The sequence below is a fragment of the Rana temporaria genome, chromosome 3, assembly GCF_905171775.1.
Source record: "Rana temporaria chromosome 3, aRanTem1.1, whole genome shotgun sequence".
Lineage (NCBI taxonomy): Eukaryota > Metazoa > Chordata > Amphibia > Anura > Ranidae > Rana > Rana temporaria.
The window spans coordinates 40,165,444-40,186,550 of record NC_053491.1 but is presented as its reverse complement, the minus strand read 5'-3'; the positions used below and the strand labels follow the sequence as shown (position 1 = coordinate 40,186,550).

At 44.3% G+C, this 21,107-nt stretch overlaps 1 protein-coding gene across 1 annotated transcript in view; it reads right to left on the bottom strand.

The window, feature by feature from the left end:
• Positions 1-21,107, bottom strand: part of WDR93 (WD repeat domain 93) — a 130,267-nt gene that overhangs the window by 20,730 nt on the left and 88,430 nt on the right. Inside the window, exons 11-12 of the mRNA XM_040342418.1 lie at positions 303-437; positions 8-206 (exon numbers count right to left, since the gene is read on the bottom strand). Coding sequence (XP_040198352.1) covers positions 8-206; positions 303-437 — 334 coding nt within the window. The remainder of the gene's footprint in view (positions 1-7; positions 207-302; positions 438-21,107) is intronic.

Genomic DNA, 21,107 nt, shown 5'->3' with positions numbered 1-21,107 from the left:
GCCTCACCTTTCTCGAAGAAGAATTACCGTTCCCTGTTCCCTACCCCCTGCTGCAGTGACGAGGTATAGAGATTTATCCGTACACCACACCAAGATCTGGGCTCTAGTGGCAGCTGGAGGTTCTTTACTGCAAGCATTGTGTTCTAAGTGATAAAGACTACCTATATGCCGTCCCTCTGGGAGGGCAACAACAGTCAAAGGAAAACCTGAGAAACAAAAGGTTTCCATATTAGTCTACAAGTAAATCGGTTAAAACACCAAGTTGCTGCAAATTACTTTGGAACCATAAGCACAAGTCTTACCAGAGTACTTCAAGTCCCATACTGCAAGTGTTTCATTTTCAAGTGCAAGGGCTAGGTAGGAGGTACAAGAGCTGACTGCTGAGAATTTAATGGGAGCAGAACACGGCCACACAATATCAGCTTTTGGGTCAACATCTAAAAGGCAAAAGGTAACTGTTAGTAAATATGACTATTAACTTAAAGTAGAACTATAGGCAAAACGTTATTCTATTTTGCAAAGAGTAATGCCGCGTACAAACGATAGGTTAAACCAATGAGAATGGTCTGATAGATCGTGTGTGGGCGCCATTGGTTATTTAACCATCGGTTAAAAAAAAGCAAACTTGCTTTAAAATTTAACCAATGGATTCCTAACCGATAGGTCAAAACCATCGGTTAAAAACCCACGCATGCTCAGAATCGAGTCGACGCATGCTTGGAAGCATTGAACGCGTCACCGCGTTCTGACACGATCGTTTTTTTAACCAATGGTGTGTAGGCGCGACGGACCATCAGTCAGCTTCATCGGTTAACCGGTGAAAACGGTCCATTCTCATCGGATGGACTGATCGTGTGTACGTGGCATTAGGGAAGGTTATAACCCCTGTAAGGTTTAGTTCAGTCGTCTGGGTCCTATTGGAGAGATTTCCCTTTACTTCCGCAGGAATTGGGGGAAAATCCCTGCAAATAAAAGAAATCCCTTGGGGCTCTCCAGCTTGTGGATAATGGCTCTCACCATGGTTCGCTGGAATCCCAAAGCCTTATGCCGCGTACACACGATCATTTTTCATCATGAAAAAAACGTTTTTCAAAAACGTCATTTAAAATGATCGTGTGTGGGCTACACATAATTTTTCAGGTTCTGAAAAACAACAAAAAAAATTCGAACATGCTGCATTTTTTAACGTAGTTTTAAGCGATGTTGTTTTTCAGGTTGTAAAAAATGGTCGCGTGTGGGCTAAAACGACGTAAAAAACCCGCGCATGCTCAGAAGCAAGTTATGAGACCGGAGCACTCGTTCTGGTAAAACTTCTGTTCATAATGGAGTAATCACATTCATCACGCTGTAACAGACAGAAAAGCGCGAATCGTCTTTTACTAACACGGAATCAGCTAAAGCAGCCCCAAAGTGCCGTCGTACGTGTTGTACATCACCGCGCTTTGCTAGATCATTTTTTTTAAATGATGGTGTGTAGGCAACATCGTTTTAATGATGAAGTTGGAAAAACATCGTTTTTTGGACATGCTGAAAAAATAATTTTTTTTTTCCATGATGAAAAATGATCGTGTGTACGCGGCATTAGAAATGGCTTTGTGACCCTTTTCAAACTGTTCTAATATGTTCTTTAATTTTTTGGGGATTGCGTCATGATGTGTTGCTTTTTGAGATATTTTAGCATGCTTCACTTTGTCAGACAGCTTCTATTTAAAGGGGCTGTAAAGGTACAATTTTTTTTACTAAATAGCTTCCTTTACCTTAGTGCAGTCCTCCTTCACTTACCTCATCCTTCCATTTTGCTTTTAAATGTCCTTATTTCTTCTGAGAAATCCTCACTTTCTGTTCTTCTGTAACTCCACACAGTAATGCAAGGCTTTCTCCCTGGTGTCGTGCTCGCCCCCTCCCTTGGACTACTGGAGAGTCAGGATGCTCTCTACATTGCAGATAGAGAAAGGAGCTGTGTGTTAGTGGGCGTCCTGACTCTTCTGTAGTCCAAGGGAGGGGGCGAGCACGACACTCGACACCATGGAAGGATGAGGTAAGTGAAGGAGGACTGCACTAAGGTAAAGGAAGCTATTTAGTAAAAAAAAATTGTACCTTTACAACCCCTTTAAATAGAAGCTGTCTGACAAAGTGAAGCATGCAATCACGTGCCGTTCGGCTCCGCTCAGCTTCGGCGCCCCCCACCTCAGGCCAAACGCAGTACTGCACACCGCTTTGGCCTGAATCCTGCTCGTTTTGCAAGACAACACTCACAAACCGAGTTAGGATTTTTTTTTAATTCAGTTCTCGTATTGTGAAACGCTCGTTAACCACGTTACTCGCACCCTGCCTCAGTACTCCTCTCAAGAGCCCCTAGCCCTTAAGAAAGCAGTGGACTATCTCTTCAGAAGAATCATTAAAATGCCTTGATGGGTAGATGTCAGCCTGGAAGAGTTGGCATTCCTAGGTAGGCTGCATTTGCACAAAGAACATCCTGGGTACTGCCCATGTTTAATGCTGAGCCTCCATGTTGAAAACAAAATGAAATCTAATAAATGAAAAGTGTGGGTCAGAGACACAAAGGCTAGGGTGAAAAGTTCTAGCCGATACTGGACATCCTCCATGCAGGCTCTGTCTGACTTGCTACAGCTTCTAATGTACACTGTGAGAAGCTTACAGTGGACAGTGAAATCTAAGTTAGCAATTTTGGTACAGTAGAGGAGCCTTCACAACTGTGCAAGACTGAAGTTCAGTAATAACAAAGGCAGAGGGCGCTGTAGCTCACTGTTACACAGAGGGGGTTTTAAACTGGTGGAACAAGGGGACAAAGATGAGTGGCATTGGATGACCAAACCCCAACCCCTTCCACTAAACCCGATTTTGGTGGTGTTGGTCTTGAAAAGCAGCGATCCCAACATGCTAGAAGACCAGTTTTATCTTCAGCCTGTCTTCTTTGATGGAAACTGTCCCAAAACAAAGGCCCAGATTCACAGAGAGCAAGGCGCACATTACGCCGCCGTAGAGTAACCAATGTACGCTACGCCAACGCAGCGCAGAGAGGCAATGCATTCAGCAAGCCAGTGCTCCCAACGCTGAGCCAGCGTGGAGTGGGATTCGAAGGCGTACACTGGCGTAGGTGAAAGTGGGCGTGACCCATGCAAATGAGGCGTGACCCCATGCAAATGATGGGCCGAGCGCCAGACAGATGCATATTACGAACTGCGCATGCGCCGTGACGTGGACGCATCCCCCTGCGCCTGCTCACAACCATGTCGGAACAACTGCCTAGACTACGCCGGATCACTGCGTATGCAGAACATAACGTACGCCCAGCCAGACACACGTCCAATGTAAAATACGCCGGCTTGTGTTCCCTGGTGCAGACCTTTGCATGTCTGCTGCTGGGTTGCACCTGCTTTATGGGGAATAACTTTACGCCGGACGTACAACTTACGCGCACCTCGTGTAGCCTGCGTCGGGCGCACGCAGGTTCGTGAATCGCTGTATTTCCCTCATTTGCATGTTTGAATGGCTAATCAATGGGAGCGACACCATGCTCCCAGACTAAATGTGCGCCCACCCTACGCCGGCGTAAGCAAGCTACGTCGGAGGGGTGTAGCCTGTTTTTAGGCGCATATCTGTTTGTGGGTCTGGCGCACAGATACGACGGCGCACATTTGCACTTACGTTGGAGTAACTTGTTATACGTTGGCGTAAGTGCTTTGTGAATCTGGGCCAAAGTGTGCCTGGGCAGGCAAATAGCCCAAGAAAAGAATGCTGTTGAAAGAAGCACACCTTTACAGTTTCTGCATCTTCCTACAGAAAATGTACAAAAAAAAAATTTAAATCTTGAGATTAGATCCAGAGTAATAAATCCCATCCTGCTTTGGAGATGTTGTTGTAAGATAAAGGCCAGGACCTTAGGGAGAAGAAATCAATGCAAGAAAGGCTGAAATATCCAAGTGATACATGAAAGATAGGACCATTGCTAATAGACAGCTATTTTATTTATAAGTGAATTACACTCACATGGTAACAGCCGATGACTGCTCTCAAATGTATTTCTGCTGCCATTTTCAGAGCGCGCTAACTAGTCTTTTACCCTCCAAGCTTTGATTCACACGCTATTTATTTTCCACAGTGTTGAAACACAAAAATCTGTTTATATGACCATTTTTTCCAACCATTTGCAATGTTTTATTATTGCTGAAGTGACATCTGACCCTTCAAGCTTCATCAGTTACCACTGTCAAAATCAACAGAAGAGAACAATACCAAGCACATTACATCTGGAATATGCTATATACCGTATTTATCGCGGTATAACGCGCTCCCGCGTATACCGCGCACCCCTAAAGTTGCCCCGAATCCTGTGGGAAAAAAAGTTTTTTTTGTACTTACAGTTTTGGTGTCTTGCGCGGCGTCCATCGGCGGCCTCGTCGGGTCCGGCATCCGTCTGCTGCTTCGGGTGTCCTCTTCGTCGGGTCCGGCGTCCTTCTGCGGCTTCGGGTGTCCTCTTCGTCAGGTCCGGCGTCCTTCTGCGGCTTCGGGTGTCCTCTTCGTCGGGTCCGGCGTCCGTCTGCGGCTTCGGGTGTCCTCTTCGTCGGGTCCGGCGTCCTTCTGCGGCCCCCTCGCGTCCTCCCCGCTCGTTTCCCGCGCCGAGTTTGAATACTGCGCCGACATATACCGAGCGCAGTACACTCGTGTATCGTCGGGCAGGCTCGGCAACTCTCGCGCTGACGTCCTGTACGCTCAGGACGTCAGCGCGAGAGGCGCCGAGACTGCCCAAAGATACACGAGTGTACTGCGCTCGGTATATGCCGGCGCAGTATTCAAACTCGTGGCGGGAAAGCGGGTATCGGCGTATACCGCGCACCCGCGTTTTTGCCCTGATTTTCAGGGAAAAATAGTGCGCGGTATACGCCGATAAATACGGTACACGTGGGGGTCTACTTATAAAACATTTGATGGACGAATGTTACAAATATTTGTACAGGCTGGACAGATTTCCCACATATTTTCTGTTTTACATTCATTCCTATGTTCGTCGGTGCCATCTTGTTGCCAAAATGCTATGGCCCGGATTCACGTAGAGAGGCGCATAGTTATGCCGGCGTAGCGTATATACGCTACGCCGACGTATCGCAGAGCGGCGAGCACAGTATTCTCAAGTATGCTCCCAACGTTGCGCCGGCGTAACGTAAATTCATAGGCGTAAGCCGGCCTAATTCAAAGTAGGTGGAAGTGGGTGATCCATTTAAATGAAGCGTGACCCCATGCAAATGATGGGCCGAAAAGAACGGCGCATGCTCCATCCCGTGGACGCATCCCAGTGCGCATGCTCAGAATCACGTCGGAAATACTCCCTAAGATACGTCGAATCACTGCCTACGACGTGAACATAACCTATGCCCAGCCCTATTTACGTACTACTACGTAAACAACGTAAAATACGACGGCTGTTCCCTGGTCCACACCTTAACATGACTTACACCTGCTTTATGAGGCTTAACTTTACGCCGGAACGTACAACTTACGTAAACCGCGTATATTAATGCGCCAGGCGCAAGTACGTTCGTGAATCGGCGTATCTCAGTCATTTGCTTATTCAAAGCGTAAATCAATAGGAGCGCCCCTTGCGGCCAGCGTAAATATGCGCCCACGATACGACGGCGTAGGAAACTTACGTTGGTCGGATGAAGCCTAATTTCAGGCGTATCTTGCTTTCAAAGTCAGGCGCATAGATACGACGGCGCATCTGTGCACTTACGCGGCGTACCTCGAGATACGTCGGCGTAAGTGCTACGTGAATCTGGGCCTATATATTTTCTCATTGAAGTACTTCGGAAAACTATACTGCATCTTGGCCACTAGATGGAGCCAACAATCACAGGAAATAATCCATTTTAGAAAATATGGGGAAAATGTCCAGCCTACACAAATGTAGAGCAGAAGCGTAAATACTGTGTTTCCCCGAAAGTAAGACCTACCCCAAAAATAAGACCTAGCGATATATTTCCAGGAGAGCTGCAATATAAGCCCTACCCTGAAAATAAGCCCTAGTTTAAAATTCTTGTAAAATCCTATAATCCACTCTAATACAGTGGAATATAATGTACAGTGTGTGTGTTTCTCTAATATAAATGCGAGGAAGAGAGCTCCGGCGGGTCACAGAAGCGCAGAGCGGTGCTATAACAAAGGTATTTGGCACAACTATATTACAGAAACACACACATTGTACATTATATACTACTGTAATAGAGTGAATTGTAGGATTTTACAAGCATTTTAACTGAGTTGATACTGGGGATTCCTGTCAGGGAGGGGGAGAGAAGAGCGCACATTACATGGTAAGACCTACCCTGAAAATAATGCCGCGTACACACGACCGTTATTCATGTCATTGAAAAAAACGTTTTTTCTCAACGTGATTCCTCTCAAGCCTGCCTTGCATACACACGATCGTGAAAAAAAATGCTCGAGCAAAGCGCGGTGACGAACAACACGTACGACGGCACCGTAAAGGGGAAGTTTCATTAGAATGGCGCCACCCTATGGGCTGCTTTTGCTCATTTCGTGTTACCACGTGTTAGTAAAAGTTTGGTGAGAGATGATTCACGCTTTTCAGTCTTCGTGCTTTTCAGTCTGTTACAGCGTGATGAATGTGCTATCTCCATTACGAATGCTAGTTTTACCAGAACGATCGCTCCCGTCTCATAACTCCAGCGTATTTTCAAATTTGCCGCGTCGTATCTTTAGTTTGAATCCTCAAACCAAGATACGACGGCTTTTGGCTTCGATCAGACAGGCATACGGCTTCGTACGCCTTCGGATCGTAGGTGTAATACTTCGGCGCCCGTTGGGTGGAGTGTGCGTCGTTTTCCTCGTCCGGTATGCCAATTCGCTGTTTACGGCGATTCACGAAGGTACGCGCGGCCGTCGCATTCTCTTACATCGTCGCTAGTCAGCTTTTCCCGGCGTATAGTTAAAGCTGCTATTTCTTGGCCTATCATTGCCATGTTAAAGTATGGCCGTCGTTCCCGCGTTGAATTTTACATTTTTTTTTTTTTTTGCGCAAGTCCTCCGTGAATAAGAAAGGACGGAACTCACGTCGACGTTCAAAAAATCACGTCGCGTCATTTCGCGCAAAGCACGGCGGGAAATTTCAAAACGGAGCATGCGCAGTACGTTCAGCGCGGGAACGCGCCTAATTTAAATGATCCACGCCCCATTTGAATTAGGCGGGCTTGCGGAATTAGACGTAAATGTGATACGTTACGCCGCCGCAGATGTCTGTGAATCTGGCCCTTGATTTCTTAATAATCAGCAGTTCTACCTAGAGGTCATAATGCTGTAATTTTCTGATTATGGCCATTGCATGGAGCTGATAATCATAGAAAATAAAAATATTAGACGCATTACAAGAATTATTTGCAATGGCTGTGCAAATGCTAAGGACCTGTTTACAGTGTTATCTTAAACAAATGTACACTATATTTTTCTTTATCATACTGTATACAGCCTCTAGCAAACAATAACACCCAGACTGTTAAGGCAACTGTAAAATGATTACTCCCAGCTTGCTATTGCAGGAATGCGCTATAAACCAATCATCAAAAAATAAATGGAGACTTGATCATAAAATAAATAAATATTCTTCCTCCTGGCTCATGTAAACAATAAAATAAAATAATTTAATTATACTATAGCATCAATATGAACACGTATAATGAAATTCAATCATTCTACCATCAATGTTGACCCTGATGCATCAATATTAAAAAGCATTGCAGGGGTCTCCTCCTCTCAATTCTTCTCCCACCCCTTCTTTTTTCTCTCTCACTCACACGCACTTTTTATCTTTTTTTTTTTTCCTTATTCCTTTTTTCTACTTCCTCAGGAAAACAGAATATTTTTTGCAGGATGCATAACTTCCCCTTTGACTAGCAAATTTCAGCCCCTCACAGTTGTTTCAGTACTCCTTTTAATTGATTCCCTGCTCTAAACAAATTTTCCTTATGCCACATACGCACGACCGGTTTTCCCTTCGGAAAAAAAAAAAATGATGGCTTTCCCCGACATAATTCCTCTCAAGCCTGCCTTGCATACACACGGTCACACAAAAGTCCGGTGAACTTTTGACTGCCAAGAACGCGGTGACATAGAGGGGCTTGTCTGGGCTGTCCCAGTGACGTAGCAGAGTGTGCGTCAGAGGGGAACGGGGTCACGTGATGCGTGGCCGCCTCCCCTATAAAAGAAACGTCAAAGCATCGGCGTGTCATTCGCTGAGCTGTGCTCTGAATGGATGGATGTTCTCATCGCTGGACCAATCGCTGGACACATCACCCGTCGCTGGACACATCAACCGGCGCTGGATAGACAACGATGGAGCAGCGAGCAGCACCGATCGTCTATTTTCACCGCTGGATTTCTATTTGGTTTAATTAATAAAGTAATTTGTTCTACGGTGTGTGTGTTTTTTTTCTGAAACTAACTTTTTACACTTCCTTTGTGAAATGGTAGGGGTACAGTGTACCCCATTACCATTTCACACATGGGGGGGTCAGGATCTGGGGGTCCCCTTTGTTAAAGGGGTCTTCCAGATTCTGATAAGCCCCCTGCCCGCATACCCCCACAACCACCGGGCAAGGGTTGTGGGGATGAGACCCATGTCCCCATCAACATGGGGACAAGGTGCTTTGGGGAGCACCCCAAAGCACCCTCCCAATGTTGAGGGCATGTGGCCTGGTGCGGTTCAGGAGAGGGGGGGCTGCACTTTGTCCCCCCTCTTTTCTGCGGCCAGCCAGGTCAACGTGCTCGGATAAGGGGTCTGGTGTGGATTTTAGGGGAAACTCCACGACATTTTTTTTTAAATTTGGGGTGGAGTTCCCCTTAAAATCCACACCAGACCTGAAGGGTCTGGTTATGGATATTTAGGGGGAACCCCACGTCATTTTTTTTTTAAATTGACGGCGGGGTTCCCCTTAATATCCATACTAGACCTAAAGGGTCTGGTTATTGAATTTGCGGGGACCTCCGCGCATTTTTTTTTCCCCCGAACTCCGAACCCGGACCCAAACTTTTTCCAATTATTCGGGTTCGGGAAAAACCCAAAGTCCGTACCGAACTCGAACTTTACAGTTCGGGTTCGCTCAACTCTAGTCCTGAGTCAACTATTTTGGTGCCAGCCTTGAGGATGGTTTTGTGTGTAGTACCCAGAATAGGGTGCTCTCTCACAGATGCTGGAGAAGAACCCTTTAACCAAGAGAGCGCTCTCAGAGGAATGGTGGACATGACCTGTTCTAGAGTCACTTAACCAAAAGGTTTTGACATTGTTCAGCCAGTACAGCAATCTGCCCAAAACTGTAGCTTGGTAGTACCATACCGGATCAAGGAAACATATAGCCCCCAGATTGTTTGGACAAACAACGGAATCCATTTTTATTCTTGGGGTGGGGGGGGGCAGTCTACCCAGAGAAACTACATGAATTCTCTTTTGACCTGGTGTAAAATGTTTGGGGGGAGGACTACTAGGAGGGTCTAGAATAATAATGTCTAAAATGCTGTTCTTGCTGAACCAAGTATGAGAGGACAATTCAGAGCACCAATTAAGATGATCTTTACTGAAAGCAGCTGGGGAAAATTTACCTGGAATGCAGTTGTTAGGGTCTGAGTGAGAAAAATGTATTGGATAGTAAGTTTCATGAACCACCAGCTAACAACTTTTCAGCATCTGTTGGCGAGCAAAAACATTGCTTAGGAATTGAAGTAACAAAAATGGATGAGATTGAAGGCTCTGCAAGAGACAGAGCCCCTGTTGTATGGAATTAAATGCTTTTGTGAAACGCGGAGCTAAAGATTGTTGAAATGTTTTATAGTATAACTTTGTGAGACTATCTGGACCATGTGCTTTTCCTGAGTGTGGGGAGAGAGGTTTCTGAGGGATATACGGTGATGAGAGTGCGCCTATTGTCCGGAGGCAGATTCATTATCTAGCTCTAGATTATATAAGGACAAGTAAAAATCCTTAGCAGTCTACAATTGGAGGATTTGGCAATTATAAAACAAAGACCCATGTGGAAGGGTTTTTCGAGCAAGTAGCCTGCCAGACTTATTACAGAATTTGTAAAACTTGCGCCTACTATATAACAATTTACATAGTTAAAGGGGTTGTAAAGGTTAGTTTTTTAATTTTCTAAACAGGTTCCTTTAAGCTAGTGCATTGTTGGTTCACTTACCTTTTCCTTCGATTTCCCTTTTTAATTTTTTTTTTGTCTGAATTTCTCAAATCGAAGGAAAAGGTAAGTGAATCAACAATGCACTAGCTTAAAGGAACCTTTTTAGAAAATAAAAAACGAACCAGTACAAACCCTTTAATCTGGTTGATAAAAAGACAGATACAAATCTATCCAGTTCAACCAACACAGAAAAAACAAACAAATTGCACACAAATAGAAAACCCCCATATACACTATCCTATACCCACAGTTTACCTTCTAGTCGGAAGAAGGGCGTTAACTTTATCCCGCAGGACTTTCCAGTATGGTTGCCAATCTAATCATCTGCATTTTTTTATGTTGGGCTCCAAGGTAGTGAATCAATGGCTTCCATAGCTGTGAAATTGCACCTAATTTAATGAAAGCACCTCTGATGAAGCATTTATCAGCTTCCTAGGTAGAGAGTGGCCTTATATCAGGGGTATTGTTTAAAGTGAAAAAGGAAGCGAGATCTGTCTGCAGTTCAGCCTTCAGCTGCTCATCTTAAAGATTGCTCACATTAAGATGTCAATAGGAATGCTGAGTAGGTTAGGATGTGAGATAAACAGTTATATTGAAGAGAGCAGGATCAGAGATGTGAATAGGTTCACTAGTGAACTCAGAAATGTTGTCCAGAAGGGCATGATACACAAGAAAGTCACCTACCCTGAAATAGCAGAAATGCACCGAGAAGAAAAAGATCTAGTCCTGAGAGTTGTGGTGCCGAAAATGCCAGGCACAATTTAAATGTCTTTAATTATGGATAGGAGAAGTTTGAAGAGCCTCTAAAAGAATTCATTAGGAGATCAAGGACTACATTGAAGTCTCTGTGGTAAATCATCTTCCCTGCAGCAAAATTGGGGAAGACCGATAAACATAGCTCCATAAAGGTCAGTTGTGAAGTATTAGGTATGTAGACATACACCAAAGTCACAAGCTGTCCATCAAACCTGCCCTTCAGAAAAAGATACCGGTCCTGTGCATTTGCCATCATATCTTCAAATGTTTAAAGCAGGGTCCTGCCTGCCAGGACAATGGAAACAGCTTGTGATTTAGAATTGTTGTAGTAGCTATGGTAGGAATAGGGAAACATACATTTTCCCAATAAGGAAGGGTTGGAAGAGTTCAAATAAAATTTTAAGTAAAAAAGAGCAACATGACCATGCAGTCTCCGGAACTCATAAGGAAAGGGACCTGTGACCCTTTTTTCCAGTAACATAGAGGCTCCTAATCTTGAGAGATATAGGTAGATTCAGGTAGAGTTAGGCCGACTTATCACTAGATAAGTCGACCTAACTCAGAATCTACGGCGACCTATGTTTAAGCGTATGCTCAAACAGAGATACGCTTAAACATATCTAAGATACGACGGCTTGCGCCGTCCTATCTTAGACTGCAATATTTTGGATGGCCGCTAGGTGGCGCTTCCATTGCGGCTGGCGTAGAATATGTAAATGAGGAGATACGCCCGGCCGCCGCAGTCGATTTACGCCGTTTTTGTAAGGCATTAGCAGGCCTAAAGTTATTCCACCTATTAGGTGGAATAACAATGTTAAAGTATGGCCGCCGTTCCCGCCGCGAGATTCAAATTTTTTACGTCCTTTGCGCAAGTCGTCCGCGAACCGGGATTTACGTCGTTTACGTCCACGTCAAAATCAATAGGCCCGTACGGCGTACTTAGCCGCAATGCACACTGGGAATTGTAGGCGCCCGGCGCATGCGCAGTTTAAAGAAAACATAAAAAACGTGAGGTCAAGCGCCATTAGCATAAAACACGCCCACCTCAAAGACCTTTGAATTAGGCGCCCTTACGCCCGCCGATTCAGGCTACGCCGACGTAACTTAGCAGGCAAGTACATTTTGAATCATGTACTTGCCTCGCTAACTTACGGCGGCGTAGCTTAAATTCCTTAAGCTACGCCGCCGCAAAGTTACGCGGACGTACCTGAATCTACCTAATAGTATTTTTACTGTGCCCATTTACTCCAGCGGAGTACAGAAGAGAAGAGAAAGAGGATAAGAGCTGTTAACTCAGAAACTACTCTCCTGAAAAAGCCGAATAGGCAGTTAACCTGTGAAAGTATGAAGAAGACAGAATAGAGCGGGAAAAACTAAATGTGTAAAGGTGTCAAGTACCAGAACTTTCTATTTCTGTAGGGAAAGAGAAGTACAGAAGGTCCCCGGGTTACAAACAAGTAAGGGTCTGTAGGTTTGTTCTTAAGTTGAATTTTTATGCAAGTCGGAACAGGAAAATGTGTTAAGTTTAACTCCAACCAAAGGAGTAATTTTAACGTTTTTTGGACAGCATAGGGAAGGGTCATCATCCCTGTAACATTTGCTTTGCCGTTTGTGCCCCTGTTCAGAAGGTTTAACCTCACTTTCTGTGCGTATGACAAATTGGATTTTGAAAATGTTGGGTTGTTGGGGAAACAAGGATTGATGACAAAGCTTCAGTGGAGACACCCCTTTTCCCATAATAACTCTGTAAGTAGGAGTTGTTTCAGATGTTTGTAACCCAAGGACCGCCTGTAAATATTAAATCAGGTGGGTGGCTAACGATACGTTAGAGCAGAAGCCACCCAGTGAAAATTCACCAAGAAATGTTGAATATTATACGAGGAGAAGGCATGAGAACAGAAAATCCAGGTCAGAGGATTACAATATTGACATCATGCTTAGCAAACATGAGACATAGGCCCAGATTCACAAAGCACTTACGCCGATGTATAACACGTTGCGCCAACGTAAGTGCAAATGTGCGCCGGCGTATGTGTGTGCCAGACCCACAAACCAATATGCGCCTAAAAACAGGCTACACCCCGCCGACGTAGCTTGCACACGCCGGCGTAGGGTGGGCGCACATTTAGGCTGGGCGCATGGTGCCGCTCCCATTGATTAGCCATTCAAACATGCAAATGAGTTAAATACGGCGATTCACGAACGTGCGTGTGCCCGGCACATGCTACACGAGATGCGTGCAAGTTGTACGTCCGGCGTAAAGTTATTCCCCATAAAGGAGGTGCAACCCGGCAACAGACATGCACAGGTCTACACCAGGGAACACAAGCCAGCGTATTGTGCGTTGGACGTGTGTCTGGCTGGGCGTACGTTATGTTCTCGGCTTACGCTGTGATCCGGCGTAGCTTAGGCAGTTGTGTCGGCGTGGTTGTGAGCAGGCGCATTGGGGCTTGCGTACACGTCACGGTGCATGCGCAGTTCATGATACTTACCTGTCTGGCGCTCGGGCCCATCATTTGCATTGGGGCACGCCCCATTTGCATGGGTTCACGCCCACTTCCACCTACGCCGGTGTGCGCCTTCGAAACCCACGCCACGCTGGCACAGCGTTGGGAGCACTGGCTTGCTGAATGCAATGCTTGCCTCTCTGTGCTGCGTTGGCGTAGCGTACAGTGTTTGCTTTACGCCGGCGTAATGTGCGCCTTGCTCTCTGTGAAACTGGGCCATATACTATAGGTAAACAGTAGAGATAACCGAGATGAAGTATAAGGCAGGAGGAAGGCAGGAGGAAGGCAGTTCATGGGGTGACAACAACCCAAATAGCCCCCACCAAGCCAATACAGAAACAATTGTCAAGCAAAATATGAATACATATTAATAACCAGGTAAGAAAGCTGGAGTGAACTTTAACAGGCTGTATGTGGTATATACAGTAGATCACTAAACTGGCCACGTGATTAGGGGGAACAGCAAACAGCCACAGAGGATCCTGCTTAAAGTATGCCTATATGTTCTTCACCTCTAAGTTAGCCTTTGCGCTTCAGCAAAAATGACACTGTGCCAAATCTAATGAGAGACAAGGCTTGTGGCAATGACAGTGCCATTGTAAGGGGTAATGCAGATGGGGAAAAACACAGGTGCTGAGAGTTAAAGTTCACATCTAGGAGGTTAAATCGTACAGCGAACATTTCAATCAGAGCTATTGCTCTATAACAACCATGACAGGCACCTGAGATCTATATAATGTAACTTTACTAGAGACCTAGAACAGTAAAACTTGGTGCAGCTTAAAAAAGCCATAAATCAAAAATCTAAAGAATCCAAGCCATAGCTAGTCACACTAGACAAGCTAAATAGGAAGGATAGGGCAATACTGCATGAAGAGTGCTTGGTCCATTAAGGAGCATTTGAGGACAAAGGAAAGTGCCAGTGGGGATGAGGACACTCAGTCCAATGTCCGGTCTAAGAAATGTTTAGGTGCACAGAGGGCAATGTGAGTAAAGAGACAACCCTGCCACAGGGAGCTCATTCACAAAGCATGAAACCAGTCCAGCCAAAACAGTCAGCAGCAATATAGAACACATTATTATTATTACCCCCTGGGATAGGGGTACAAGGAGGGTACAACGCTTATCTGTAAAGCTGGCCATACATTATACCATTTTATTGTTCAATTTTCTTTAGATTTAGTAGTGCCTGCCTGATTGCATGCAAACTGAAAGTGTTTAAGTTTGACATCATACAGTATTATATGGTTTTGGTAAAGCTAAAGGAAAAGTGTAGAAGACAATTGTATAATGTATGGCCTTAGGAAAGCAGTCTCCACAAGGAAAATAGAAAGCAAACAGCATGTATTCTCATCTACTGTCCAGCTGTGCAGAACTAATGCACTAGGCAATGCTGTATCCTGGCCTAGGCCAACAAGGCCCAGGCCTAGGGCAGCACTTTGCAGGGGGGCAGCACGGACAGTGTCCCCGCCGGCTTGCGCTACACTGTTGGGTAAATTAGTTTAGCGCCCCCATAAATCGTCCGCACTGCTTCCAGTATGTGGGCAGTTGGCATTCTGCAAGTGGGGGGGGGGGGGGGGCGTCGCTTCAAATTTTTTACCATGCCTGTCCCATTGTAGAGATTTACCTTCACTTCCTGTCCCATAGCCAAACAGGAAGTGAGAGGAAATCTATGCAAATTAAGGGAATACATTGCCCCCCTGCCCCCAGGCTATCAGAACTAGTGTCCCCACTTGAAAATTTCAGGGTGGGTCTTAAAATGCAAGGGGTGTGGCCTTGACAGGAAGAGGTGGGTCATATTTAAATTAGGGGGTGCACGAGTTTAGTCAGGCCTAGGGCAGCACAAAACCTAAATACACCCCTGGCACTAGGCCTTAATCTGTGCAGTGGGAATCAGAGTTCATACTCTGCAGGCAAATGTGAGCAAAATGGTTCTCAGAGGTGTCGAGATCTGGATCTCCTCCGCCACTGCCAATAAGCAGCTGATGTGGTCAGCAACGTGAGGCTTGTCTTTTTCAGGGAGATCTTCCAGTTTGTTACATCAATGGGTTTTGCAACTAGGAGGCCAAACGGGGCAGGAAGCTGATTCAGAGAGCGCAGAGGAGAAGTTTCTACATCCTTACATACCAAGATATGAAAGGGGTGACCTCATTTGTAAAGCACCCTGTGATTTCAGGTCAGGTTAAGCAGGGGTTTCACTATTTCATGCATAGAAAGGGTGGCTCTGGAGATGTCAGGTAGGGGAGTAGCTCATGCCCCATTAAACTTCAGGGGACTCAGGTGCCAGGCATGCTGCATAGTGTTCTTTTTAATAGTGAAGAAATTTACTCTGCATAGCACTTCCAATGGGCTGGATGGTAACCCTGTGAATCCTGTCCAATTCAACGGCATCAGTCGGTGGACTCCATAGCACTTTGTTTAAGATAGCCATCACTGCTTTTTCTGTTAAAAAAAAAATATAGCCATCACTGTCACCTAAAAATTGGAGCTGGAGGTTGTTTCAGAGAGGCCTCGTAGGTAGATATTGTTTCTATGGGAACGATTTTCTCCATCTTCCACTCTTAGTCACAGGGAGATAGGAGCACGTTGATAGGAGCATGTTGAACATTCCTCCTTGTCGAGTCAGGAGCCAATAAATCCTTTACCTTGGTCACTGTACAACAAACCTGCTGCCTAATGGCATCCATCTTTAAATTCAACTCCAACTTGAACTCCATTGCCCACGTATGCAGATCACCCTTAGTGGGGAGGGACTAAAGCAGGGATCACAGTTCTGGGACTGCAAAATTGGAGACCACTTGTGATAGCTCTGTGTTCTCCTCTGATCGTGGAGGAGATGGAGTTGAGCAAGCTGGGATGGATATTGGAGAGGAAGAGCGGTCCCTGATGCAGTGGGGCAGCCAAACTTTTGGGAAATCATAACAGGGTCTTTATGCTGAGTCGACTTGGGAGCCATCTTAGTCGGCGCCATGATGGGAGAAGGCGCACGTGAGTCTAGAGAAGCAGAGTATATGAAGTACTCATGTAGGACTTGTTGAAAAGGGGTTTGGTGTAAATGATCTATTTGTCCAACACTGACATAGAGAAAAGTCCTATAAAAAGCTGACTAAAAAAGATGTGAAAAGCCCAGGTAGCACAGGGCTCAGCTCAGCTGCGATTGCTGTTCTCCATAGTCAGGACACGTCCCCTGCACATCATCTATTTTGAGTAACAAAAATATTTTCAGATTCAAAAGCCATTGCACACCACGCATCATATCAGCAATTGGGTTTTCACGAGATACCTGAATGCGAAGATGTCCTGTTCAAATTTGCACGAGCACCCTGCAGACCCATAGACAGTTCTTTATTTATGGCCGCCCTTAAATTTGCAGTCTGTAGCCCTACAGAGTGCATATCTATGACATATTGAAAAGGACATCTCAGTGCTCATGTTTTTATGGAAATTCAATCGCTGACTTGCTGCCTGACTTCTGCGCTAAGGATTTTATAAAGGTTTTTAAAGATAAAGCATAGTGGCAGAAACAATGTTTGTTTTATTTTTTACGAACAAACTTTCATTTATCTTTCACCTAATTTTGAGACATTTAAGGCCCATTCAAACTTGCCCACACATTAAAGTGGAGAGGTTTAAAGTGCAGGGAGCTGTCCATTTTGGGCTCCATGCAGCAGATGAATTTTACTGCATCATACAGCTTTCTATTATTATTTTTTTATTTTGGTGAACTCCATTTGAAGTGTACAAAGTCCCACTTAAATTAGTTGTTTTTTGCTGAAATGACTGTTTACAGGGTATAGAGACATAATAGTTAACCGATTCCTTTTAAAATTGATTAAAAATAGATAAAAATCAATAATATAATGTACCTCTAGTTTCGTTTTTGCATCTAGTTTAGTTTTTGCATGTTATCCTGCCTCTGTGCATGTACAGAGCCATAGAGCAGTGATGGTTTGATAAATGAAACTAGAATCTCCCAGTACTGTGGTCATCAGGAAACAGACAACCAGGAAGTGTCCAGAACAGAGGATTACAGCAACATCAGAGCAAAAACGAACAATGAGGACATGAAACCAGGACTGCAGTAAGGTAAAGGAAGCTATTTAGCTAAAAAAAAAAAAATTCCTTTAGTGACCCTTTGTCAGGTCACCCGTAGCCAGGTGACAAGTGCACCCCGTAGGGGTCAGGGATGCACCACAGGGTGGTGAATCCTATGGCCGACTGCTGCTAGCAGAGACGAAGCGTGAACCTAAGATCACCCAGGGCGCGGAGTCTAAGACCCAGTTTTGTATTCACCAGGGCCCTTGATGGTAGGGATGGTCTTGGCCGCAACTGGGTCCAGGTCGCATCCCCGAGATTCCTCAAGTCACACTCCGCAGGGAGAAGGGGGAAGCAGTCAGCAGGACAAACAGTGGTGATGGACAGGCCGAGGTCAGGGCAACAGGCAGACAAGGATAACCGTGGAACATGCAAATAGTCAGGGGCACAGGCAGACAAGGAAGTCGGGGACAAGCCAAAACGGTACACGGAAGATGATCGTAGCACTCTGCAAACAGGAACTAGCGATTACACTGCAGACAGGAACTAAGCATAGGAACACTGTTGAACAGCACTGCAGACCTGTAGAGCAAAGGTTAATATAGGCTTCCTGGGATGGACTAGGGTGGAGCCATACAGGAAGAGGAAGTGATAAAAAGGGAAACCAGAACAGGATCTGCCTCTAAACAACACATGGAGATCAGGTAAGCGGACAGACTTGATGCATATTCATGACACCCTTTAATTCAAGTCACAGTGCATTGCGTTGTGCTTGCAGACATGCAGTGCCATCCATTGAGGTGCAACATTATGCAGCATGTCTGCATTTTATTGTACCTCACTGCACCGCACATCTGGGCTGTGTTGTAGTGAGAATGGGGCACATAGAAAAATGTCAGTCACTGCTCTGGAGTGAACATGCCCTTAATAATTGCTCAATAGGTTTTGGGGAAGGGGAAGATCTGAAATGAGGGGAAGTTCTGCCGATTTTATTATTCATTCATGTGCAAGCTAAAATGCCGTTTTTTATTTTCCTTGCATGTCCCCCCTCGGATCTACAGCGACTGCACTTCCAAGTGCACTTTCAGTGCAATTTCAAGTTCACTTAGCACTTGTAGTGCAAAGTGGATTTGCCTTTAGTAAATAACCCCCATTGTGTGTTTTACTTGGCTTGCAAATAACCAAACTTATTAAAACATTATTTAAAGTTGTGGGGAGTCAGAAATGGTGCAACCTGTCACATTAATGTACAGTATATGTGCAGAACTGTTTCCCAGCAACAGATTTGAACCATATTTCTGATGTCTGGATTACACGTCCAATGAGTAGAAGGTGTCTGCAGATCATATTATCTGATGAGCATATGTACCATCAAGTCTATATATTGCAATTCTTGGGAACTGTACTGCACAGCTGGTGTATGTGTCAGTGTAAATTACTTTTGCCAATTTGATCCCCCCAGGGTCAAATTGAGCTAGTTTTCTCCCGTGGTAATGTGTGGAGTAGTGGAGGCACTTTCCTGGAGTAATACATTATATATAAAAGGTGGATATCAAAGGGTTTAGTTTTTTTGGGCAAGTATTATTTCGTAGGCTGTTAATGACCTATTGAAGATGTAAAAGTGGCTCAGGGTATTGATGAAATTTGTTAATTCCATCCATGGTAATTTTTTTTACCCATGGGAATATATAAACCTGTAGGTGTTGTGGTCTTATGTTTTTCTAGTTCTATTTTGGAAGGCTCATGGACAGAAAGTATGTGGTGTCGAGTCTAGGTTTTCAAGTTCTTATGCCGCGTACACACGATAATTTTTCGGCATTAAAAAACATTGTTTTTAAAAAATGTCATTTAAAATGATCGTGTGTGGGCTTCACATCATTTTTCGGGTTCTGAAAAACGACAATTTTTTTTTACGAACATGCTGCATTTTTTAACAACGTTTTAAACAATGTCGTTTTTCCGGTTGTAAAAAATGATCGTGTATGGGTTAAAACGACGTTAAAAACCAGTGCATGCTCAGAAGCGAGTTATGAGACGGGAGCGCTCGTTCTGGTAAAACTACCGTTCGTAATGGAGTAAGCACATTCATCATGCTGTAACCGACAGAAAGGCGTGAATCGTCTTTTTCTAACACGGAATCAGCTAAAGCAGCCCCAAGGGTGGCGTCATCCGCATGGAACTTCCCCTTTATAGTGCCGTCGTACGTATTGTACGTCACTGCGCTTTGCTAGAGCATTTTTTTTAAACGATGGTGTGTGGGCAACGTCGTTTTAATGATGAAGTTGGAAAAACTTTGTTTTTTCTACATGCTGAAAAACTTTGTTTTTTTCATGCCGAAAAATGATTGTGTGTACGCGCCATTAGGACCCACTCTCATGGAAATGTTTCCCATCTTCATAAAGGAGTCCATGTACAGGGTGGGCCATTTATATGGATACACCTTAATAAAATGGGAATGGTTGGTGATATTTACTTCCTGTTTGTGGCACATTAGTATATATAAGGCGGGAAACTTTTCAAGATGGGTGGTGACCATGGTGGCCATTTTGAATCCAACTTTTGTTTTTGGTGTATCCATATAAATGGCTTACCCTGTACTTAAAACAGCTGAGGTCAAGGAAGGTACATCAGTTTTTTGAGGGTCACTTAATGGTAGAGGGGGGTTAGTAGAGTTTGGGTTACATTCACTTTAAGAGTTATCAGAATATTCGATTCCTAACCATGAAACCAGTCTATAATCCCACTAAGCTGGGTAGGTTTATGGTATATAAGTTTATTGGAGTGTTACTGTCTTGTGTAATATTGAGTTTCAGAATCTAGATTTTTTGTTACTCCGTATGAAGTTCCGTAGTGTTTTATTACGTTTTGGAATATACGTTTTGAAGAAATAGGGACGGCTTGAAAATATAAAAAAAGTTTAATAAGATATCCATTTTAATTATATTAATGTGCTGGTAAAGAGAGACACATGTTTCCTCAATGCGAAGTTCAGAAATGTCAGGTTTGGTGGAAATTACCGTTTGCACCTGCCTTGGCCATGGGATCATGATACAAGGCAAGGATCATGTCAAGAAATTTAGGACCTATTCTATTTTGGGATAATGTTCCTTCTAGGAATGCTTTTTTAATGCAGATAAAAGGCAGGTCAATATGGATCTGATTTGTGCATATTTGATTGTTGTTTTTTTTGGGGTATTATCCCTGGCTTTTCCTCCAGGGGTAAATCCCACTTCATCTAAATGACTACATGGGGTTGAAGTCTGTTATGCCCCGTACACACCATCACTTTATGTGATGAAAAAAAACGACATTTTCTGTGAAGTAAAAAATGACGTTTTTGAAACTTCAATTTTCAAAGACGAAGTTGCCTACACACCATCGTTTTTCTCACAATGTTCTAACAAAGCGAGGTTACGTTCTTACCACTTTTTCCATTGAAGCTCGCTTCATAAGTAGCTTCTGGGCATGCACGGGTGTAAAAACGTCTTTTTAAACGACGTTTTTTGCTACACACGGTCAATTTCTGTGAAGTAAAAAACGACGTTTTGAAAAACGACACATAAAATTGAAGCATGCTTCAATTTTTTTT